Source organism: Martes martes (genome assembly GCF_963455335.1).
Source record: "Martes martes genome assembly, chromosome: 9".
Taxonomy (NCBI): Eukaryota; Metazoa; Chordata; class Mammalia; order Carnivora; family Mustelidae; genus Martes; species Martes martes.
Genome location: NC_137896.1, coordinates 98,887,027 through 98,913,062, shown reverse-complemented (window position 1 = coordinate 98,913,062; position 26,036 = coordinate 98,887,027). Strand labels below are relative to the sequence as shown.

Here is a 26,036-nt window from a genome sequence, read left to right as displayed (position 1 = left end):
ATGAAAACACCCTGCTGAAAACTTAAACCCAGTTAAATGGTCTTAAAAAAAATCTGCCTGTAATGAAGTAAAGATGATGAGCAACTTTCAGTTAATAAGCACTGCTCAAGTGACAGTCACAGCACACAACAAGACAAGTAAAGTAAACTGCATCTCAACACTGAGTCACTTTTAGGAAAGGTCAAATTAACATAATTCAGAGGTTACTTTTTCTCTTCAGGGATATTGTCCTTAAAAATAACCAAAACAACAAACATTACAAACAACTGTATCCCTTCTTGCCTCTTAAAAGGATATTAAGTCTCTAGGGGCTCTGTGTTCAAGCGTAAGATGAGCTGCAAAGTCGTCCGTGACATGATTGGGATCGCCTCCAGGTAATGCTGCACATATTGGACAAATCTGAAATAAAAGAAAAGAAAGCAGATTTAATAGACGAATATTGATCAGAAATCTTTCTGGATGAATATTTTACTAAATCTGAGTTTCAACCAGGCACAAACACAGCAGAGACCGTGAACTCGTCAGAAGCACCAGAGGCCTATGGACTATAGTCCGTTCACGCTGGTCCTTCAACTCAAACAGACCACCTCTCAGGGTCAGACATAACAGTTCTCAACAAACAGCTCAAACATGAGCTCTGGCAAAGCCTTCTCAGCCTGGCCAATGCATTTGCATGGTCTAGTAAAATAGTGTCCATAAAAAATTTTAAGATGTTAAAAAAAAAAATTAAGATGTGCTATTTAGTGCACATTCTCATCTGACTCAGTCTGGTCTTGAATGGTAAAGACGGAGACATACGTGTCCCCAAAGTAAGCTAGATTGGAGGACCAATCTCCAAACGTGACAGCAAAGCTCTTATTGAAACACAACTACACAAACTCAAATATCAAGACAATATTTACTGCTAACAAGCAAATGAGCTCTATACATTCATGAACAGGACTTCCAAGGGAAAATGGGGGTGTAACAAAAGGCCAAGGATTGGAAGACCAACTTCCCATGAGCCTTGAAGCAAGGGACAGGACAAAGGAGGGATAAAATGGTGTGTACAAAGGCAGAGCTCAGGGGAGACTTCACAGGTTGGGAATACTGTTTTTGAAACAGCAGTTTCAAGGGAAGTGGTGAAATAAGGAGAAGAGGGGGAGGACTGAAAGAATGAGGCACTTTCAGAGGAAAGGCCCTCTCTCTTCTAGAAATGCAAGTGGGCAGATGATGTTCTAAGAGTGGCAGCCAAGCCTTGGGTTATGAAGAACTTTAGAGAACAGAGCCAAGAAGAAAGGTCTGAATCAAAGGAGCACAACCAAAGGAAGCCCCAGGAAATGTACAGATTTGTAGGCTTGTGTGTCTCTACGGACGAAAGAGCTGAGGATGGGATGTAATTCATCTTGCCAGTACATATGTTCTGTACCTCACTTCTTTCCCCTGGAGTAAAATTCAGGCACTCACTGGACCTTGCTGCCTGCTCCTGACAGAGGGAAGACGAGAGTAGCACTGCAGATGAGGAGGCATGGGCAAGGTGAGAACTGGAAGGCCCACCCTGGGATACGGAAGGGAAAACTGACCGCCAGAGCCTAAGCCAACACAAATCCCCGTCCTCTCTGGACAAGAAAGCAGGAGTCCCCGAGAGTCTGACTCTGGTTTGATCCCAGTTCCTCTTATGTGCAGTCAGCTGTCCTGATTCCATCTGCCTCAGGAGTCTGAGACATATCCTCAAGAAAACCTAAAGATGCTTATGAGGAATAACATTTAGGTTTAGGCAGGACAGTGAGAAAGAAGTAGTGGGGGCGGGGGTGTCACACAGGAAGGTGCCTGTCAGGGAAATGAAGTGGATTGACATGTGTGTGCCTTTCTTAGAAGATGCCAGAAAGGTGGTCAGACATTCTTTCCTCTGTCAGAGAGAAAAGCAACTGTAACTGTTCATAAGTTTACCACTTCCCAACTCTATTTCCTAGGAATTTAGGTTTTATCCTGTGCTGTGACACTGCAAGGCAGTGTCTGGTACACTTATTTTTTGTGTGTTTCTGTCTTGCCTGGCTGGATAGTCAATAGTTTTTGGGAAATGCAAGACAGTATGATTTGTTTCTTGTTTGGGAACTGTGACTACACTTACTTACAGCAAAAAGACCAACAGGTTTGGAGAAGCAGAAACCACCATCCGTTATTTAAGAATCAAACAAATAAGCCAGTTTAGATATTTTTGCAACACTTAACAGGTACTGGGACTATGTACAGTTTTATTACAACCCCACAGACTGCAACTGTAAGATCTTTATCCAAAGAAAGTAATAACCATTAAGAGGAAAAGCCACGTTCCTTCTAAGATATTTCCTTTAGGCTGACCTTTGGATAAAATCTATGTACAACTTCAACTGCACAAAGATCGCCATAGAAGTTTCAGTACGTTGAAGACACACGCAAATGTTCTGAGATGAGAAAAATCTCCTTGAGGATTTGCATTCCTGGAAGGAAGACGGAATGGGAAAGTACAGATACCAAGCATACTAAGAATGCCCTTAACAGGATTGAGAGTTTCCTACGACCTAGAAAAGCACCTTTTGAGATTAGGATGTGGAATATTGTTTAGTTTTGTGTGTGTGTGTGTGTGTGTCTTTACTTCTACATGGTGATACCTAATACCTCTGTAAGACAGGAAAATTCCACAAAAAGGATAAGCTTTATCTTAAACTCAAAACTCCTTATCTTAAACTCTAAAATTATGAGTTCATCAACATTAATATTTATCGTACTTCTACTGCCACATGATACAGTAACATCTATTACTTGAACAAGAAAATTCCATGTAACACATGAGCTTAATGTTTGACAACTTGCCAACATTCAGGCACACTGAACTGGCATAACTCAGTACTTCCTGAAATTGGCAGAGTATATGAATTCATCTGGAATATTTGTTAAAAATACAGTTCCCTAGGCCCATGTCTGAAAACTGATTCTAGGAGACTTGAAAATCTATGTTTTTGACAAGGGTCCCAATTATCTTATAATTAGATCAATCTGGCAAATACAGATCGAATGTACAATGGTACCGAAAAGTAAGAAATATTTACCCTGTGGAACAAAACACGATATGCTGCTTTACTTACTATCACCTTGCTCAGATTTTTTTTTTTTTTTAAAGATTTTATTTATTTATTTGACAGAGAGAGAGCACAAGTAAGCAGAGCAGCAGGAAGAGGGAGAGAGAGAAGCAAGCTCTCTGCTGAGCAGGGAGCCCAATGCGGGACTCCAGTATCATGACCTGAGCCGAAGACAGCTGCTTAACCAACTGAGCCACCCAGGCGCCCCACCTTGCTCAAATTTTTAATCGCAAATGTCCTTGCCATTTATTTGCAGTCTTGTCTTTGCTATTGTTCGAGTCTTCGTCTTCTGCTTCATCTCACTACTGAAGCTCACCATCAGTCCTGCTTTTTATGTGCAGCCCTCTGGAAGCTTCCATCCATGTATTGAGATGAAATCCCATGCCAAAAACATAATGGAGTTTCCAATTTTTCACGTGGCCCCAGTGCATGATTGCCAGCAAGCAACCAGTCAGCGCGGGGAGAGAGAAACTTAGGCAGGCTCTGCACTGAGGGCAGTGCCTGACGTGGGGCTCCGTCTCACAGCCCCAAGATCAAGACCTGAGCTGAAACCAGCAGTCAGATGCTTAACTGAGCCACCCAGGCACCCTGGCCAGCGTGGATTCTTAACACCGGAGGTCACCAACGTCCAGCCCACAGCTTCAGAAGCCATTATTTCTTACACACCAGCTCAGTACTACATTTATAGAACATTTTCCCCTGTGACAGGTTATATCTATAAAAAAAAAATGTAAAATCAGCATGCTTGGTTTTTGTTTTTAAACAGGAACTCCACACATTCTTCCCCCTACAATCACCAACTAGTCTAAAGCAAGTGCACACTCCCTGCAGGCTCTTTCTTGAGCTCACACACTCATATGGAGGGCTTCTCTCTCCGGCTGCTGTGCAGCGCTTCAAAAACAACAGATGTGGGGGCGCCTGGGTGGCTCAGTGGGTTAGGCCTCTGCCTTCGGCTCAGGTCATGGTCTCAGGGTCCTGGGATGGAGCCCCACATCAGGCTCTCTGCTCAGCAGGGAGCCTGCTTCCCCCTCTCTCTCTGCCTACTTGTGATCTCTGTCTGTCAAATAAATAAATAAAATCCTTAAAACAAAAACAACAGATGTGGTAAGCGCTTCTCCCTTTTTCCTTTTTTGGGGGGATAGGTCTCATGACAAGTTTCTTGCCCGCTCTGTTTACTGCTATAGAAAAATGCATTTAAGGGCACCCAGGTGGCTCAGCTGGTTGAGCAGCTGCCTTAGGCTCAGGTCATGATCCTGGAGTCCAGGATCAAGTCCCGCATTGGGCTCCCCGCTCCGTGAGGAGCCTGCTCCTCTCTCTGACCGTCCCCCCTCTCAGGCTTTCTCTCTCTCTCAAATAAATAAATAAAATCCAAAAAAAAAAAAAAAAAAGAAAGAAAGAAAGAAAAGAAAAAAGAAAAAAAAAAGAAAAATGCATTTAAAAAACTGGTCTCTCTGCCCCACATACCACATGGCTTCATCTGAAGCTAGATTGCAGCACCACAGCGAGATGGGTCTTGCACCAAAACCATTCAGCAGATGCTGGGGAGGAGCTAGACGGGTTCTCTACCATGAGGCTGACCCACCTGGAAGCATCGTCCTCCCAGACCACTTGAAATTGCCCTTGAACTCAGATTCTGAGACACGACGCTTCTTGTTAACAGCAAACACTTTAAGAGAAGTAACTAATGCCAATTGGTATTTCTCGACTAGGTTTCTGGATCACAAACTTGATAAACTCATTTATTTCTTTTATCTGACTAATTTTAGCTCCATGAGAAACACTTTCTTTTGAGTATTTGTTCAAGAGCTGTGACTTCAGGGGCACCTGGGATGTTTAGTTGGTTAAGCGGCTGCCTTTGGCTCAGGTGATAATCCCAGGGTCCCAGGATCAAGCCCCGCTTTGGGCTCTCCGCTCAGTGGGGAGCCTGCTTTTTCCTCTGCCTGCCACTCCCCCTGCTTATATTCCCTCTCTCTGTCAAATAAATTAAACAAACCTTTGAAAAAAAAAAAAAAGCAGTGGTTTCCCTTTATCGTCTTCTATCGTTACTTTCTGGTAACAGCGAATGTCTGATGCATCATTTCTCTGGCAACCGTGATCTTATTATGGCAGCACAGCTTCTTTGTCATTTCTTTTTGGACTCTTTTTTGGATTCATTTTCATCCACACAATCATCCTGAATAGGCTCATCCTGTCTCAAAAGAACTACAGAATCACTCATATTCTACCATCCTTCCACTCCCAAACAGCAGCCCACGTGGGTGGCATGATGATGGAGAAAGTAATGCTATTCCTCTGTACAAATGCCAAACCTTCCCTTGACTGTCCACCAACCCAAGTGGACAAATGTTCTGGTTTTAACGGTTCTCTATTATCTGGCCTCACTCAGCTGATTCCATTTTATTTCCCACTATTTTCCACAACATTCAATGCCTTACCATCCCTTCTACTTCCTACATTTCTTTCTCAACACCACATCTTACTTTGTGTTGTCTCTTCCCCCTGAATAATGCCTTTCTTTTCCATTCTCCCCACTTTTTGAAATCATATCCATTTTTCAAAGCCTATGTAAAGTCACAAAGCCCTCTGACTTATTCTGTGTTATTCTCCAGTTTTGTCAAATAAGCTAGTTTGGTCTTAAGATGTGCCATAAAGGGGCGCCTGGGTGGCTCAGTAGGTTAAGCCTCTGCCTTCAGCTCAGGCATGAGTCTCAGGGTCCTGGGATCGAGTCCTGCATCGGGCTCTCTGCTCAGCAGGGAGCCTGCTTCCCCGTTCTCTCTGCCTGTCTCTCTGCCTACTTGTGATCTCTCTCTCTGTGTCAAATAAATAAATAAAATCTTAAAAAAAAAAAAATGTGCCATAAAGTTTTGTGTGAGGTGAGGCCCTATTTTAAGGTTGTTATGGTAACAGCCATTGTGCCTTACTCCAAGAATTTAGGGACTTCAGAAAGCGGTATTTCACACTTTACAAATTAAATGTAATGCTTTTGGTTAATACTTGGAGAGACATATTCAGAGTCATGAGCATTAATCTTGAGAAAGGCCAGTAAAGATCTCCCTTTCCAAGCTGTCCTTAGTAACTGACCCAGGAATGATCTAAAACAGACTTTCTTCTGACATTATCCTTTTGAAGGCAAAGAAGTGGGGTAACTGTTGTGTTCCCTTCACCCTCCTCCTGTTTTAACAACTCAGTTAATTTCTCTCAGGCATCCACACCTTTTCTCACACAATACCCTTCTACGGCCCCCATTCTCCTGTTTCTTTGCTTTCTGTCCAGTCATCGCTTGAACTTTCCTTCTCCTTTCCCCCATCCCTTGTTTTTTTCCTCTACTACAGCTCTGGGTCAAGTTGTGAAATTAATCATGGTTGAAAGATGAAAGGTACTGTCCTTGTATCTGATGAGTTAGGGGTTCTGGAGCAAAATTAAGATGTAGTGCAGTTTGGGTGCTCAGTCAGTTAGGCGTCTGACTCTTGATTTCGGCTCAGGTCATGATCTCAGGGTCATGAGACTGAGCCTTGCACTGGGCTCCCTGCAGAGTCTGCTTGAGATTCTCTCTCTCCTGTCCCTGTGCCCCTCCCCCAACTTGTGCTCTCTAAATAAAATAAATAAATAAGTAAATAAGATCCTAAAAGAAAAAAAAAAAAAAAGACGTAGTGAAGAATCATGCCACAGCTCTACTACCTTCATAAAAGCTGTTTATTTTTTCATCCTTATGCAAGTTTGCCCCCCTGCCACACACACATATACACACACACATTGTAAGCACAAGGAAGATAAAAACAATTTTATTATTTTTTTTAAGATTTTATTTACTTATTTGACAGAGAGAGATCACAAGTGGGCAGAGAGGCAGGCAGAGAGAGAAGGAGAAGCAGGCTCCCCTCTGAGCGGAGAGCCCAATATGGGGCTTGAACCCAGGACCCTGAGATCATGACCTGAGCCAAAGGCAGAGGCTTAACCTACTGAGCCACCCAGGTGCCCCAAAACACAATTTTAAGTCAAAGAATTTCCCTCTGTTGTTTAATACCATATTCACTTTCTAACATAAGGTTACATAGGCTTTCCCTAAGCTAGCTTTGAAATCGAATTCACCACATGCTGTGTTCTACCAAACTATGTGCTCACTGTGCTCTGGTTTCAAGCTAGGTGTCCAAAGGGCATTTACAAAAATAGTTTTTTTTTGTTTTTTTTTTTTTAGATTTTATTTATTTATTCAACAGAGAGAGACAGCGAGAGAAGAAACGCAAGCAGGGGGAGCGGGAGAGAGAGAAGCAGGCTTCCTGCTGAGCAGGGAGCCCAATGCGGGGCTTGATACCAGGACTCTGGGATCATGACCTTAGCCAAAGGCAGATGCTTAACGACTGAGCCACCCAAGCGCCCTGTCTTCAAATAATCTTTTTAATCAGTTTTTGTTGTTTTATTGTTTTTATTTTGTTTTATTTTGTTTTTTTATCTGTTTAAATCTGAGGGGTAGGTCGGGAAAAGAAGGAATGAGGGGAGAAGAGACAAAGCTGAAACCTGCTTGAAAAACTCTTCTGAGCCACCTTGTAATTTGCCAACAGTTGCCAGAGAGCTCCATCTTTATACCATCTTCCCTACAAATCTTCCTACAAATCCTGCAGAACATTTCTTTGACCTGAAATTAGCTGTTTGGACACTGAACTAGACAAACCAGTACTTCAGAGGACAAAGAAGAAACCAGATCAGTGGCTAAAGAAAAAAAGAATTCAGAATGAATGTGTCTGACAGCTGCTGTCTTAGCCAGTGCCCCCCTGCACATTAGGCATTGTTTCCATTCAGAAAACTGCCTGTCTCTCTTCCCCTACAGGATTTTAATTCAACTTCAACATAGGAGAGAGTAGAAAGTAATGAAAAGCCTCTCAAATAACCAGGCACAGACACCTTCCTAGAAAAGCTATTATCTCATTTTCTCAATAATTTCATAATTCCCTTCTTGGTTTTCATATCATCTTGAGAAACTGATTTCTCATACAAATATCTCTTAAAAACATCATAACAGATGCATACTGGATTATCCCAGAACAAACCTGGAATCTCTGTCTCCAGATAGGTGTCTCCTATTACTTCCTCCCCGGCTCACAACCCAAAAATCTGCTGGGATGCTAATGGCTATATCACCCTTAAAATGGAAAGTACTATGATCTATCTGATTTTAAACAAGTAAATGTGTTCAAAGTAACTATTATTTAAAAATATGCAAAGACAGCCAAACACTAAAGATAAAAAAAGGTGATTTATAAAACAGAAAGTGTTTTGGGTCAAAACCAATGAAAAGCACAAAAGATAAAAAGTACCAAACCCTAATCTTCTACAGTTTCTCTAGCTGAATGCAGCTGAGCAGTGACAACATGGTTGCCTATAGCAACTGTATTTCTCAAATCCTATGTATTTCTCCACTATTATTAAATAAAATACCCTTGTTAGTTCACACAAAAGCAGACAGCATCCAACTGCATTCTTTGATAAAGAATGCAAGCAGTAGAAATCAAAGCCTATTTTTTTAAATGTATATTTGGCTTTTAAATGCTTACCTTTTCTGATTATCTGATTAAAAGGGTAAACATGAATTAGAGTATTTAAGAAGGTATATAAAATTAAATTAGAAGATTTATAAAAACTGTGGTTCACTCCACCATTATTGCCCCTAATAAGGAAATAAATGTGTTAGGAAGTTAGTTCTATATACGTACATATCAAAATAGTCTCTTGGGGTGCCTGGGTGGCTCACTTCAGTTAAGCACCTACTTTTGGCTCAGGTCATGATCCCAGGGTCCTGGGACTGAGCCCTGCATCCCCGCATCGGGCTCCTTGCTCAGAGGGAAGTCTGCTTCTCCCTCTCCCTCTGCACTCCCTCACCCAACTTGTGTTCTCTCTCTCTTGCTCCGCCCCCGTTCTCTCAAATAAATAAAATCTTAAAAAAATAAAATAAAATAGGGGCGCCTGGGTGGCTCAGTGGGTTAAGTCTCTGCGTTCGGCTCAAGTCATAGTCTCAGGGTCCTGGGATTGAGCCCCACATCAGGCTCTCTGCTCAGAAGGGAGCCTGCTTCCCCCTCTCTCTGCCTGCCTCTCTGCCTTCTTGTGATTTCTCTCAGTGTCAACTAAATAAAATCTTTAAAAAAAATAATAAAAATAAAATAAAATAAAATGGTCTCTCAATGAAATACAGATATATTGATAGTAAATCTCAAAAGTCCTATAGACAATTTAAAACATGTATTACTTCTCAAAGCCGTCATGCATAAATCATATCTATCAATGTTAATCTGGTTTGCAGATTTGATCTAATACTTTCCTGCTTGCTTAATTTAGAGATCAAATGCATCTAATTGTTTATACACAAATTGCCACAACAATCATGATAATTTCTATTTTGTGCTCTATGACACTCAAACAACTATTTAAATATTAATAAATATCAGCTAATACCGATTATTCTGAATCATTAAAAATGACTTAAAGGTCCTTTTATGCTCTTACTTTTCTCCATAATAACTGTCATTGTTAAAGTTTAGGTATGTACGTACGTATGTGATCTGCTCCAACTCCCCACCCTGAGATGGACAGTCGCATATTCTTCCAACCTAGCCAGCCAGGCGCCACAGGAGTTATCACTTAAAATAAAATCGTCTCAAGTCAGACTGTGGGAAATTTCCAAAAACCATTCTTTCTCCTTGATTTTGATTTCTTATAAGTGGAACACAGTAAAACCACGCTATTTCAAATATATTTCATTCTGTTATGAACACATCTAGGTCTCCATTAAAAAGGGAGGGAAATTTATCATTCACATAAAGGAAGAGAATTCAAACGCTGGTCACTGCCCTAGCCCCCGTTCTGGAGAACAATGAAAATGAATAAATACATCAAATGAAAAACAGAAAGCAAAAATTTCCCAGCAATGACCTATTTGAGCCCTGCAGTTCTGTTCATAATTTCTGGAAGTGGGAAGAAAATGTTGGTAAACAAAAAAGTGCTGTTATCTTTTAAGCATAATATTCTACAGATAAATTAGAAGAGATTTACTAAAGGAAGGAGTGAAAGAAGATTAACTACATATCATTAATGAAACGTTGCAGTGTGTTTCATCTAAAAGCAACAACAAAATCCCTGAAGGCTTTCTAGTTAGGGGCAATGCAAGCTCAAATGGAAGATTGAAGAAAAATCTCAGGAGTTTTTTCTCAGTTCCCTCTCACGTCCAAAGAGAAGTTTTTCTACCTACCATGTTTCTTCCACCATCCTAACACTTCCTCAATAATCCATATTTGCAAATCCCATTTGAGCACGATTGCTCACCTCTACTACCAGACTGATGGAATTTAAAATTACATACTGTGTTCCTACCCCTCTTAATTCTTCCCACAACCAAAATCCAGTTAGTTGCCCCAATCTACCAACTCCCAGGGATTTTAAGAACTCATGCTTAATTTCAAAATCAAACTGTTTATCATATTTGGTATAACTCCTGAGATTATACCCAATCTGCTTCTTACATTTTTAACTAGTCATCACCTTCACTATGCATTCTGTATCAGATGTTGTTTTTCACAGTATCTGGCTCTGAAAGGTCCCTTCCATACCCTCAAAATCAAAAGTATCTTGAGTAACTGCAAATTAATCTTAAGAATGGAGGCAAATCAGAGGTTGGGGCCTTAGAGTCCCCAGTTGAGAAAGGAAACAAAAATATAGACAAGGTTACAAAGTTGTCTACAAAGTTGTTTTGAAAATTAACCTTCAGTAGACTTTCTTGCTAGCTATGTCAGGTATCAGTAAATGCTTATTACTGGTAACAATGACTTCTGCAGTGACATAGCCTCTTGCCCCTAAATGTTCCAGATGGATGCTGGTTAGAGGAGTGAGATCCTTAAGTCCTCTAGGAAGATACAAACACCTGGTTTAGAGGACACATGCAGGGAACACAGGGGCAAAAGAAGACAGCACACTGCACACTGAGCATTCAGAAAGAAAACTGTAAAACAGGAAGAGAAAAGGAGGGACAGTTAGTTGTTAAATGCATACAGTCCCCCACCAAAATGACGAGTCATTCTTGAAATCCAGAACTTTTCCATGTTTGACTAACCATGACTTTGGAAAAACACTGCAATGGGGGGTGGAGTACACCTAGCAAGGGGACACCTAGTAACATCACCTGGACATTTATACAACTGTAACGTTATGAGAGCTGATAACATGCTCCAAACATGTACAGAGAGCCACTCAAAATATTTAATAACTGGGGTGGCACAGGCACCAGTCCCCCAGCAATGGAGAGTAGTCAGGAAGCCATACATGGTGCAGCCTGGGATTGAGGAGGACATGACTTACGTGAAGAAAAAACCCTGTCCTTCATATCAAAGATTCCTGCTTACTTGCCATTTTTCACTTGAAATGCCTGGGTGGAAACACATGGCAGATGCAGCATTCATGCAGACTAGGGGCTGACGAGGAGGCAGCAATCCCTAAAATACTCTACCAACATCATTCGAAAAACAGTAAGGCCACTGTCTTGAGCTATGTACCGAAAGCCTGCGAACTTTCCAGGCATGTACTGAACAGGACTTCTGAGAGACACACCACGAAACCATTTGTAGACAGCAAGTATTTAATTTTCAAACCATGGATCAGGTATAGAGGAGTGTAAACAAATTTTGAGTGTTTACTCTCAGGAAAAAAATAAAGGCAAAGCTGCTGAGGCAGACCTACTGATTCTTAAAGAATTAGCCTTTCAGGGGCGCCTGGGTGGCTCAGCGGGTTAAAGCCTCTGCCTTCGGCTCAGGTCATGATCCCAGGGTCTTGGGATCGAGCCCCGCGTCGGGCTCTCTGCTCGGCAGGGAGCCTGCTTCCTCCTCTCTCTCTCTGCCTGCTTCTCTGCCTACTTGTGATCTCTGTCGAGTAAATAAATAAAATCTTTAAGAAAAAAAAGAAAAAGAATTAGCCTTTCATTCATGGAAAGGACTTAACTTTCTGCTAGATTCTCCCACTGCAGATGCGGAATACCGAGTAGCCTTCCTGTCTGGGTGGGGTGATGAAAGCACTGTACTAGGACCTACCGCCTCGTAACAATTTTAAGAATGCCTGCTTCAGTGGGGACACCCCTCTCTACTGTATCTAGGTAACTAAAGTACCCAAACTTCAAAGAAATTAAGTCAAAAAGAAATTACTCCCAATTTCCTCCAACAACTAGGACAGAGATGCAATCAAGCCCACATTCCTCAGACTGGTACCTGGGACTGTTCCTGAAGGAAGCAAAGTCACCTTTACAGAATAAGAACAGATTAAGAACAGTAGTAAAACGTGACAACAGTTTTCTGAGGCTGCAAGATGGTGCAAGACGAAAGCAGTTCTGAGCTGTTAGGTAGTAAGATTTGGCTGGAGGACAAATGTAATGTAAATTTACCAAATGCTTGAACTATAAATCTCATGAGCAACTTTAAGCATCCAGCTAAGCAGTGTAAACGGGAATAGAAGTGAACCTGAATTACACACAAGTGTAACAGCAGAGCTGTAGCCGAGATAAAAGAGGACAGTGGTTAAGTAGGGACTCTACAACCTGGAGGGACTCTGGCTGAGTTCAAACACCTGGCTCTGCTCCTTAGTAGCCATGTGTCCCTGGACACGCTATTTCTCTTGAGTTTTCAGCTAATTTGTTTTGAGTATACTTAGGGGCTTATTAGTTGATGCAATGTGCAACTGTTTGTGTCAAAATTCTCCAAATTCCAGACCCAGAGTTCCACCTCTCATCTCTTACTTTATCTACTATTACCCATGGTAAAGGGGGGTGTACTTTATCATTTCTTAAAAGTTGAATATATGCTGACTCAGATGTCAAATAAAATATCCAAAAGGCTTTCAAGGCAAGATTTTCTTTGTGCATTATTCTAGGTCCTTGGTTTTTAGCCAAAGGGAAAAATTAGAGTAGGAGGAATTTCTAAGGACCTTACAGCTTTGATCTGATGAAAACCAAGTAAGTGATCTGTTACAATGAGATGTGACAAAGGATTACTATACTTAATGACTTAAGATTTAAAAATTTTCTTACGAAGTTTACTCGTTGAAAAGAAATGAAGCAGGTAGCAAGAATACTCTAGAAAAGAGCTATGCTGCAGGCTGGGGTGCTTTCACCCTGTGCACAGGGCATTTGCTAAGGGCTCCTGAATTTGGTCAAGATTCCACACTGCACTTTTGGCCACAGGGTAAGAAAGGCTAGTGTGAACAAATGAAGCGTGCTATCTTGCACACGTGCAGCCTCCTACGATGTGTAAAACTTGCTGTTAAAAGATAATTTTAATAACTATTATGCCAACAGTATCAGTCCACTTAGCAGGAGATAAGCTGACAGTGACCTAGCTTTATTTTTGTAGAAATAATATACTTCAACACATCCTTTTAGACACAAGGCTGCTTCACTTACCACTTCTGTTGATGTTTCTGCATGTTCAGAAGTAACATGTTCTTGAAGAGATGTCTCCGTATAGCCCATTTTTCCACAATAGGGACAAGTAAAAGACTGTGGCTGCTCTACAGAGAAAGCTTCCCCACCATAGTATAAATCTGAAAAATAACGCGGAGTTGTAGTAAGAATAATTATTGCTTTTTTTTTTTTTTTTTTTACTACATAAAAATGTAAACAGAAGGTACAATAATGTAACAGAAGTGTGCCTGAAATCTCCAACAACTTTACTCTGTCAAGGAGTGCTTGGGAACCTCTCTGCTTACATATGCAACATCCTTATTCTCCCTGGACTCCGTGACACCCCTCCAAAATTTCTTTTCTACCCATATAGCTATTATTGCCTTAAGAGAAAAATAAAGAAAATAACTTCTAATATCTTCATTTAATTTTGAATTTTTTTTTTGGAAGACTTTAAGTAATCTCTACACCCAAGGTGGGGCTCAAACTCATGACCCCAAGATTAAGAGTCACACGCTCTTCTGACTGAGCCAGCCAGGCACCCTCTCCCTTCATTTAATTTTGAAACAGCTCTCATTTCACATCTAGTTCTAATTTTATTGTAATTTATTTTTTCTTTATCTCTTATGTGTAGCAATGCCAATCTCACCACAAAGAATTAGCAGGGTGAGGGGCGCCTCGTGGCTCAATCAGTGGAGTATGTGTGACTCTTGATTTTGGGGTTGTGAGTTCAAGCCCCACGCTGGGTGTAGAGATTACTTAAAAATAAAATCTTAAAAAAAAAAAAAAACCATCAGCAGAGTGTATCCTACTACAAGAACACAAGTGCTCAGAGTATGTGACTGCGATCAATATGCCAACTCCCAGATGCAGTTATCTGTCTAAAGCACACACCATTCCTACAGCAGGAGGGACCCTAAGCATTCAGTTCTTGTAAAATGCTAACCTGAATGGAGCACTACCACAACATACTCTGTCCAAATTGGTTACTGAAGAACCAACCAATTAAAGATATTCCATGCAAATAATTTGTTTGCCTCATTAGTACATTTCAAGTTCTATTTTTCTCCATTAGTAGTACAAAAGGAAATACAATTGCAAGTATATTTAGTATGTTACGTTCCTTCATTATAAAGAACTATATGTAACATGACACAAATGCTTAATAAGATACAACCATTTTTGTGAGAAGAGAAAATGAAAGAGTATTCACTACATGACAGATTTGTTCACATTTGTTTTTAGGAAGATTCAGACTATCTTAAAAATATTTACCCATTTATTATATTCATAAGACTTTGGGGATTTGGGGTAGATGGGGATAATATATAAAAATGAATAAAACTTGCTCCCTGATAAAGGGCATGTACAAAAACCCATAGCTAACATCATACTTATTGGTGAAAAGACTGGATGTCTTCCTCCCTAAGACCCGGAACAAGATAAAAATGTCCATTCTTTTGGGGCGCCTGGGTGGCTCAGTGGGTTAAAGCCTCTGCCTTCGGCTCGGGTCATGGTCCCAGGATCCTGGGATCGAGCCCCACATCGGGCTCTCTGCTCAGCGGGAAGCCTGCTTCCCTTCCTCTCTCTCTGCCTGCCTCTCTGCCTACTTGTGATCTCTGTCTGTCAAATAGATAAAAATCTTTAAAAAAAAAAAAAAGTCCATTCTTTTAAAGACGTCCACTTGTTAAAAGATTATTATTTTAAAGATTGTTATTATTTTAAAGATTACTTGAGAGAGAGAATGCACACAGGAAAGAGGGGCAAAGGGAGAGGGAGAGAGACTCTCAAGCAGACTCCATGTGAGCCCAAGGTGGGGATAGATCCCAAGATCCCAAGACCTGAGCCAAAACCAAGAGTCAGAAGCTCAACCAACTGAGCCACCCATGCACCCCAACTCTCGCCATTTCTATTCATTATTTTCTGGAGGGTCTAGTCATTAGGCAAGGAAACAAAATGAAAAGCAGCTAGATTATGGGGCGCCTGGGTGGTTCAGTTGCTAAGTGTCTGCCTTCAGCTCAGGTCATGATTCCAGTGTCCTGGGATCAAGCCCTGCAATGGGGTCCCTCCTCGGCGGGAAGTCTGCTTCTACCTCTCCTACTCCCCGTTTCTGTTCCCTCTCTCGGTCAAATAAATAAATAAAATCTTTAAAAAAAAAGAAAAAAAGAAAGAAAAGCAGCTACATGGAAAGGAAGAAGTAAAACCATCTCTATTAACAGATGACATGACCTTGTATATAGAAAATGTTAGGGGCGCCTGGGTGGCTCAGTGGGTTAAAGCGTCTGCCTTTGGCTCAGGTCATGATCCTAGGGTCCTGGGATCGAGCCCCGCACTGGGTTCTCTGCTTGGCTGGGAGCCTGCTTCCCTTCCTCTCTCTCTGCTTGTCTCTCCGCCTACTTGTGATCTTTGTCTGTCAAGTAAATAAATAAAATTTAATAAATAAATAAATATTTATTTTTTTAAAAAAAGGAATGTGATATGGTGAGTGCTGTGAAATGTGTAAGCCTGATGATTCACAGACCTGTACCCCTGGGGCAAATAATACATTATATGCTAATAAAAATAATTAATTAAAAAAAAGAGAAAATGCTAAAAAAAATCCACTAAAAAACCATTAGAATAAACAACAAAAAAATTATAGGATATAAAATCTATGTACAAAAACCAACTGTTCTTCTATACACTTGCAGTGAACAATCTAAAAGTAAAATTTTAAATATCCATTTACAATAACAAAAAGAATAAAATACTTAGGAACACATTTAATGAAAGAAGTATAAAACTTATCCTCTGGTAACTACAAAACTTTGTTGGAAAATATCAAAGATGACCTAAATAAATGGAAAAACATCTCATGTTTATGGACTGGCAGACTTAATACCATTGCTCTCCAAAGCGATCTACAGATTCAAAACAATCCCTATCAAAATCCTAGTTGGCTTCTTTGCAGAAATTTGATGAGCTGATCCTAAAATTCTTTCATAGAAACTCAAGGGGTCTAGAATACCCAAAACAATCTTGAAAGAAACAAAACAAAGCAAAACAAAACTGGAAGACTCACGCTTGTCAATTTCAAAGCTTACTATAAGCTTATAGTAATTAAGATAGTGTGGTACTGGCATAAAGAAAGATATATAAATCAATGAAATAGGCTGAGAGTCTAGGAATAGACACATTTATGGTCTACCAACTTTTCTTTTTTAATAGCTTTACTGAGATATCTTAAACACATAAAAATGTGTATACTTATGGTATACAAATTGATGTTTTGATACATGTAGATACTATAAAAAGATCACCAAAATCAGGCTAACATAACAACCACATCTACAGAGTTACCTGTATGTGTGTGTTGAAAAGATTTAAGATCTATCCTCTCCAAAAATTTCAGTTATACAATATTGTTAACTACAGTCATCATACCAAATATATCAGCTGTCTAGAGCTTATTCATCTTGCATAATGGAACTTTGTACCTTGTGACCAACATCTCCCCCCATCTCCCCAACCTCACTTCAGGTCAACTGATTTTTAACAAGAATGCCAAAGCAATTCGTTGGATAAACAACAGTCTTTTTCAACAAACGATGCTGGAATGATTGGATATCCATATGCAAAAAATGGTCTACCTCATCATTCCATGTACAAAAATTAATGCAACATGGATCAAAGATCTAAAGGTAAAAGCTAAAACAATAAAACTCTTAGAAGAAAACATAGTTTTAAATCTTCATGATCTTAGATTGGCCAATGGTTTTTTAGATGTGATACCAAAAGCATAACAAAAGAAAAAATAAACTAGACATCATCAAAATTATAACTTCTGGGGCACCTGGGTGGCTCAGTGGGTTAAAGCTTCTGCCTTTGGCTCAGGTCATGATCCTGGGGTCTGGGATCCAGCCCCGCATCGGGCTCTCTGCTCAGCAGGGAGCCTACTTCCTCCTCTCTCTCTGCCTGCCTCTCTGCCTACTTATGATCTCTGTCAAATAAATAAATAAAATCTTTAAAAAAAAGAAAAAATTAAAACTTCTGTGCTTCAAAACACACATCAAAAAAGTAAAGACACAGAGTACCTGGGTGGCTCAGTCAGTCAAGTGTCCAACTCTTAATCTCAGGGCCCTGAGTTCAAGCCTTGCATCAGGCTCCACACTGGACATGGAGCCTAGTTTTATAAATAAGTAAAAGTCGGGGTTGGGGGGCCTGGGTGGTTCAGTCGGTTAAACAGTTGCCTTTGGCTCAGGTCATAATTCCAGGGTCCTGCGGTGGAGTCCTGCAACAGGCTCAGCAGGGAGCCTGCTTCTCCTTCTCCCTCCCACTCTGCCTACTTGTCCCCTCTCTCTGTGTCAAATAAATAAATAAAATCTTAAAAAAAAAAAAAAGGTGAAAAGACTCATGGAATGCAAGAAAATTTCTGCAAATCATCCACCTGATAAGGAACTAGTATAAAGAGTATACAAGGAACTATTAAAATTCAATAATAAAAAAGACATATTACCCAATCAAAAAATGGGCAAAGGATCTGAACTGATATCTCTCCAACACCGATCTACTGCATGACCAGTAGGCATAAGAAAAGATGGTCACTATCATTAGCCAGCAGAGAAACAAAAATCAAAACACTGTGAGAGGGGCGCCTGGGTGGCTCATTGGTTTAAGCCTCTGCTCTCGGCTCAGGTCATGATCTCCATGTCCTCGGATCGAGCCCCACATCGGGCTCTCTGCTCAGCGGGGAGCCTGCTTCCCCCTCTCTCTCTGCCTGCCTCTCTGCCTACTTGTGATGCCTCTCTGTCAAATAAATAAAATCTTAAAAAAAAAAAACCCAAAAAACAAAAAACCAAGAGAGGGGCGCCTGGGCGGCTCAGTGGGTTAAGCCTCTGCATTTGGCTCAGGTCATGATCTCAGGGCCCTGGGATGGAGCCCTGCATCAGGCTCTCTGCTCAGCGGGGAGCCTGCTTCCCCCTCTCTCTCTGCCTCTCTGCCTACTTGTGATCTCTCCCTCTGTGTCAAATAGATAAATAAAATCTTTTAAAAAAACCAAAACAACAAAAAACCCATGAGATACTACCTCACAGCAACTGTGATGGCTGTAAACACAAAGATAACAAGTGCTGACTAGGTAAGAAATTACACCATGAAACATTTATAGCTTTTCTTATGGCTTAATAAGGTCTTCTAATCAACTGTAGAAACAGTCTGCTTTCTGATAATCAGAGCAAGAATACTGTATGCTGTTGGCAAGAACAGTCCATTGGCTTTACTCCTTCTATACTGAGGCACTCTTCCATCTCAGACCTTGTCAGTTTTACAGATCTCTGAATGGCTTTCATGAACAATTAAGCTATGATTAAGAGAATTATTTAGAATATAGAAGTAAGATTCATGTTATTTTTCATGTATCCTATTGGCAAGAGTCTTAGAACATTCTGCCTTTCCTTTTTCACGCACATACACACAAATTTCTAAATGACAACCCATTAGAATGTGAACTGAATACATACCAAAATCTACTCTTGTTAATATGCACTGCATCGGGTGGTCAGTTGTATGCCTTGTTGTTGTTGCACCACTTTCATAACAAGATGCACAAAGATCGTAATCGTAGCAAATTAAACACTTATATCTGCGACCTCGAAAATTTCCTTTTAAACATGCATCACAGCTGACACCTATTAAAAAAAAGAAATATCATTAATTAGCAACTGTAATAGGCCACACTCCATTTTTCATAAAATTTTTTTTTTTTAAAGGTTTTATTTATTTATTCGACAGACAGAGATGACAAGCAGGCAGAGAGGAAGCAGAGAGAGAGAGGAGGAAGCAGGCTCACCTGCTGAGCAGAGAGCCCGACGCGGGGCTCGATCCCAGGACCCTGGGATCACGACCTGAGCCGAAAGCAGAGGCTTTAACCCACTGAGCCACCCAGGCGCCCCCATAAAATTTTTAAGGTACATATTTAACCCCATATTTCCTTCCCAAAATGACTAGAAACAACATAGTAAAATGTTCTAAGAATTTCCAACAATACGGTGGATCTGTTACTCTGATTTATATTCCTAATGTAAATAACTTTAAAAAATTATGGCATTTGCAAACAGCATTAAAAAAATGCCTATCAATAAATCTAACCAAAGAAAGGCAGCTCTTTATGAAGCAAATAAGTGCACATATATTCAGGGATGCCTGGTTGGTTCAGTGGGTGGGGTGTCCAACTCTTGATCTTGGGGTTGTAGGCTCGAGCCCCACGACAGATGCGGAGAGTACATAAAAGAAAAATAATAAAAGCTTTAAATAAATAAATACACACACACACACACACACGCTCAAAGACATTTAAAGGACTTTAAAAAATAAAAGTATCAGGTTCACAGATGGGAAGCTTCAATGAAATGAAATGTCAATTCTCCCTAAACTGATTGATAGAAGCAACGCAATTCTAATCAAAATCACAAAAAAACTTTTTGTGGAACATGACAAGATGACTCAAATTTTTATGAAAGTTGCAAAAGGCCAAGAATAACCAAGATATTCCTGAAAAAAATTAAGATGGAGGGATCTGCTTAACATATCAAGCGCTATTATAAAGCTACAGTTAGGGGTGCCTGGGTGGCTCAGCTGGTTAAGTGTTAAGCCTTGGACTCTTGGTTTAGACTCAAGTCATGATCTCAGGATCCTGGGATAGAGACCCACATGGGGCTCCCTCCTCATTAGGAAGTCTGCTGGTCCCTCTCCCTGCCTCACCCCTCCTCTGTGCATGCTTGCTCACCAGTGCACGCACTCTCTCTCTCTCTCTCACAGATAAAGACTTAAAAAACTAAAAAATAATAAAAGTACAGTAATTGAGACAGGATACTACTAGCATGGAGACAGATCAAACTGACCGATGAAACAGAATAGAAGGCCCAAAACAGATGCTGAAATCTATTTTATGACAACATGTTGAAATCTATTTTATGACAACAAAGGCCCTACAAGATTAGTGGGGAAAGGAAGGAGGAGACAATGAATGGTGCCAGGACAGGTGATTATCCATATGTGGGGAAAATAAAATCAGATCTCCGCCACAGATCCCACACAGAAACATCAATTCCAGATGGTTTAAAGACAAATGCCGAAGGAAAAGGGGGGGGAAATATCTCTGGAAGACAATACAGGGGAATATCTTTATGTGCTCAGAGTAGGAAACAATTTCTTAAAACACACACACACGGTCCAAACCACGAGTTTAACTACATTAAGCTCTAAATGCCCTAAACAGAGCCCTTAAATGCTCTTTCCATTCCTAGTGATGGAAAGAGAAGGCCCCGAAACTGATGACACGTGCAACATGCACAACAGACAACAGTTTGGGGTTCAGAATACATTAAGAACTCTGACATTAACAGTAAGAAAATGACCAACATCTAACAGAAAAATGGGCAAATGGGCAAACACTTGAGTGGGCACTACAAAGAACAATAAATACAAGTGACTAGGAAATACATGAAAATATGCTCAATCTCATCAGTCATCAAAGAAGTACAAATTCACAAGCTATCATTTCACAACTACTAGTCTGGCAAAAACCTAGAAATCTGAGGATTTCAAATGCTAGTGAGGCTATGCTAGCGAAGATACAACAGAAACACTTCTACTCTGCTAGTGGGAGCACATATCAGTACAACAACTTGGAAAATTTTGTTCACATTCTATTCAAGTTAAATCTGTGCAATTCCTAGGAGTCTGAGACTTGTAAGTAGATTCCCTGGGGAATCTTTTGTCTATGTGTATCAGAAGAATGTAGAAGAATGGTCACAGCAGTTTTTGCAACGGGCATGGGGGAGGTGGGGTGTTAACAACCCAAAGGCCCCATAACAGTCTATATTAATAGCATGAATTAGAAAATGCATCATAGCGGCATCTGGGTGGCTCAGTTGTTAAGCGACTGCCTTCAGCTCAGGTCATGATCCCAGGGTCCTGGAATGGAGCCCTGCATCAGGCTCCCTGCTCAGCAGGGAGCCTGCTTCTCCTTCTCCCTCTCCCACTCCCCATGCTTGTGTTTCCTCTCTAACTTCCTGTCAAATAAATTAATTAAATATTAAAAAAAAGAAGAAGAAGAAGAAAATGCATCATAGCCGCAGGCAAGGACTTCAAGAATCTCACATGACTGAAACAAAGTCTCAAATGGATATATATAGTTTAAAGTCCAAAAACACTATCTAGTTTAGGAAATCAAACATGTAATGAAACTATAAAAGGAAAATGGAATGCTAAAATTTTGGTCAGTGGTTCCCTGAGGGGTATGGAGCCCTCAGTGATCTTGAAAGGTTAGGACTGACACACTTTTAGATCTGGTAGAGGGGGTCTGTAGTACCACTCTTGTTTTTCCTTTAAGTAATTTCTACACCCAACATGGGGCTTGAACTCATGACCCTGATATCAAGAGTTGTATGCTCCTCCAACTGAGCCAGTTAGGTGCCCTTGAAGGTCTTACATTATTTCATTTGGATGTATTAAGATGATGTCATCACATTTTCTGGTATACTAATATTCAATATAAGTGCTAGTATATACAACCTTTTAAATCAGTCTTCAAGGGGCACCTGGGTGGCTCAGTGGGTTAAGCCTCTGCCTTTGGCTCAGGTCATGATCTCAGTGTCCTGGGATCAAGCCCCGCATTGGGCTATCTGCTCAGCAGGGAGCCTGCTTCCCGCCCGCCTCTGCCTACTGCTCTGCCTACTTGTGATCTCTGTCAAATAAATAAATAAAATCTTAAAAAAAAAAAAATCAGCCCTCAAAACACCCTTCCAGATTGTTAAGATTTTCCAAGTTGTACTGAGATCTCACGAAGTTACACTGAAAGCCAATGATGGCATCAAGCCAACAGTTTTTCAGCAAATTCAGTAAATACTGATTGAGTGCCTACCATGTTCTAGGCCATGGGGCTAGAGCAATAAAACACACAGAGCTCTAACCCTGTGAAGCTAACAGTTTAGTGGGTGAAGACAGGTATAGAAACAAATGAAGCTGTAAAGCAAATCAGGAGAAAGCGCTATGGAGAGAAATAAAGCAGAAAAGGAAAAATTATGTGGGCAACAAAGCTTCACAGAAAAGATGGTATTTGAGCAAAAAGATGGAATATTTCAAAATTTGCTCATTCAAAACAGCTGCCAGGCAGGCCAATGCTTCCCATATAACATTAAAGATACTGAAAAGGGGTAAGTAACTATTCAGATCACAACGGAAGTTTAATGTAATTGGATACAGTAACTTTGCCAAACAAATGTGGCATGAACTGTGCTAAAAAGGTGGCAGAAAGGAAAACCCAGCTTTGAACACTAACTTTTTGGTGTGTCCCGTCTGAGGTCACCCTGCAGGCCTGGCTTTTCTTTCCGTAGTGGGGGTGCCTGCTGACCGGTATAATGAACAAAACTTTCGGCAAATGTGCATGGCAACACCACCAAACTCCGCAACCACGACTTTGAGCAGAAGGTCTGATGATGCTCGTCCCTTCCCTGTTTCACTCTTCCGATATAATTCTAAGTTACCTAAATCTAAATGCCCATAGTTCTCCTACAGGGTGAGGGTGTGGGGTGCTGGGAGGCATCACCCACAGCCCAGCTGCAGTTCAGTAACTGTCAGACCTTTAAGAAACAGGGTTGCTGGGCACCTGGCTGGCTCAGTCAGTACAGCATGCAACCCTTGCTCGGGATTGTGTCTTAGCCCCATGCTGGGTATAGAGATTACTTAAAAACAATAAAATCTTAAGAAGTAGGGTTGTAGTTGTTTTTTGATGGGAGTCATTTCTAATTTTAGTATATGTGCTGCTGATGTGACCATGATGGAGTCATTTCTGAAATGTATGTTTTCTAACTTTTTTTTAAAAAAAGATTTATTTATTTGAGAGAGAGAGAGAGAGAGTGCGAGCATGAGCAGGGGGCAGACACAGAAGGACAAGCAGACTCCCTGCTGAGCAGGAAGCCCAACTAGGGGCTCGATCCCAAGGTGGTGGGATCATGACCTGAGCCAAAGGCAGATGCTTACTTGACTGAGCCACCCAGGCGACCCGTAGGTTTTCTAACTTCTTAAACACTTACGACATTCAACAATGTTTAGGATTCAAAATTATTATTTCAAACACAAATACTTATTTCAGCCAAACCACCAAACATTATGTTGGGTAAGTTCCTAGCAGGGTTTCTTAAAACCTAAGTTACTTTATAATAATCTATGGTGGCAATATTCGAGGGAGGGTTTTACGTGTGTGTGTGTGATTAGTGGACTATGAATAAAAAATTGAGAAGGTGAAAATGTTTTAGACCGCATAGTTCTCCACACAGCCTGCCCTTCTCATTGTATTAACTCTGCCATTTAACACTTCTAATTTAATACTTCTAATCTGTCAAAATAAGCTTAAATCAATACCTAATGAGTCAATATCTAATTTTACAGAAGATTCCATACCACCTTCTGACTGGAAAGCAAAGCACAGAAGCAGGCACAGGCTTTGCGGCACTTTCTCAACAGCAACCACGTCTTCCCCCACTCCCATTTAGAATTACCAAGCCTCATTTAGCTTTGAAAAGGAGCCCAGATTTCCCACTTAAAACAGAGTCCCTTCTAAGTATATCTGTCTGAATTCATTGTGTAACACAGACTAACAGAATTTGCTCCCTTAGTGTCAACTACAGGCAATCTACAGTTCCTATTAGAGAAAATAAGTTAGCTTGTTGCTACATAGTCCCTTGGGTTAACAGTTGTGGTCCTACCTGTTACCAGGAGGCTCAGTAAAATCTGAAACAGAACTATACACAGTATATGTAAAATTACCAATTCCTTGATAGGAAGAACGGAGCTGCTTCTGATTAGATGTTAAGAATTAACGTTCCCAAAGAATAGTATGATGTTACAAGAGGAATAAGAGTTCTGGGCGCCTGGGTGGCTCAGTGGGTCAAAGCCTCTGCCTTCAGCTCAGGTCATGATCCCAGCGACCTGGGATCGAGCCCTGCATTGGGCTCTCTGCTCAGTGGGGAGCCTGCTTCCTCCTCTCTCTCTGCCTGACTCTCTGCCTCCTTGTGATCTGTCAAATAAATAAATAAAATCTTAAAAAAAAAAAGAAATAAGAGTTCAAATATTGTCAAACAAAATACTGCCTTGTGAGACAAGGCTGGGGGACCACTGGGTGTTAGCACTGAGATCTACTGGATTAAAAACACTATTTAGGTTCATCTACCTTACACTAAATACATCCTGCAAAAACTGAGTTAACCAAATGATAAAACAGGCAACTCATCTTTGAAGAATCTAGTGTTAGCCATAGTGTGTCATAAATGAATTTGGTAAGCACTGGTTTATAAGATGGTAACTGCACAAGCTACATCATAAAGTTATGGTGGGATATTTGTGATCTCCATCTGACCAAGCTACAAAATAAAAATGCTAGGAAATATAGCTTAACCTCAATTATGATACTGGTCCTGGTGAAACTTAAACGAAGGGAATGTGTATATCTGACAACGCTTATCTGTAAGAGGGATATTTGAGCACATTCACATCCTCAACATTTACCTTTTTATTTAACAGTTCTGTAAAATAAATACACAAAAGCTATGAACTAAAAAAATCAAAGGAAAGAATGCCCTCTAGTGGGAACATAAAATAAGTTAAAAAAAAAAACAAAACAAACAACACTCTGAAGTACTATGTAAAAAGTCTTTTTTACCCTTAATTTTAAAAAATGAAACAAAGGGGGCACCTGGGTGGCTCAGTGGGTTAAAGCCTCTGCCTTCGGCTCTGCTCATGATCCCAGGCTGCTGGGATCTAGCCCCACATCGGGCTCTCTGCTTGTCGGGGAGCCTGCTTCCCCCTTTCTCTCTGCCTGCCTCTCTGCCTACTTGTGATTTCTGTCTGTCAAATAAATAAATAAAATCTTTTAAAAAAATAAATAAAAAATAAAAATGAAACAAAGGCTTTTACAGTTGCTTATTCACAGTGATTTATTTATTTTTAAAGATTATTTTAGGGGCACCTGGGTGGCTCAGTGGGTTAAAGCCCCTGCCTTCGGGCTCAGGTCATGATTCTAGGGTCCTGGGATTGAGCCCCACATCGGGCTCTCTGCTCAGCAAGGAGCCTGCTTCCCTTTCTCTCTCTCTGCCTGCCTCTCTGCCTACTTGTGATCTCTGTCTGTCAAATAAATAAATAAATAAAATCTTTAAAAAAAAAAAAAAAGATTATTTTAAAATACTCTCTACACCCAATGTGGGGCTCAAACTTACAGCCTCGAGGATCAAGAATTACACGCTCTACCAACTGAGTTAGCCAGGCACCCCATTTACAGTTTCACCTTTTATCACCCAAAAGGTGATACAGCCTTTTCATTGGAATAAATTTTTAGGTAGGGAAGAGCTGACTGGAAGGGAAGGTCAATAAAGGGCAGCGATGTGTCAAGGATCACAGTGAAAAAGAACAGAGAAGGAAACTGACCCCATCTGGAATTTGAAGGCCTAGGATTATACAGTATTTGTCAATGACAATTT

At 40.6% G+C, this 26,036-nt stretch overlaps 1 protein-coding gene across 2 annotated transcripts in view; it reads right to left on the bottom strand.

The window, feature by feature from the left end:
• Positions 1-26,036, bottom strand: part of KCMF1 (potassium channel modulatory factor 1) — a 76,222-nt gene that overhangs the window by 10,147 nt on the left and 40,039 nt on the right. For both annotated transcript variants that reach the window (XM_080814853.1, XM_080814854.1), the window contains exons 2-4: positions 19,023-19,190; positions 13,525-13,664; positions 298-399 (exon numbers count right to left, since the gene is read on the bottom strand). In XM_080814853.1, coding sequence (XP_080670979.1) covers positions 298-399; positions 13,525-13,664; positions 19,023-19,190 — 410 coding nt within the window. The remainder of the gene's footprint in view (positions 1-297; positions 400-13,524; positions 13,665-19,022; positions 19,191-26,036) is intronic.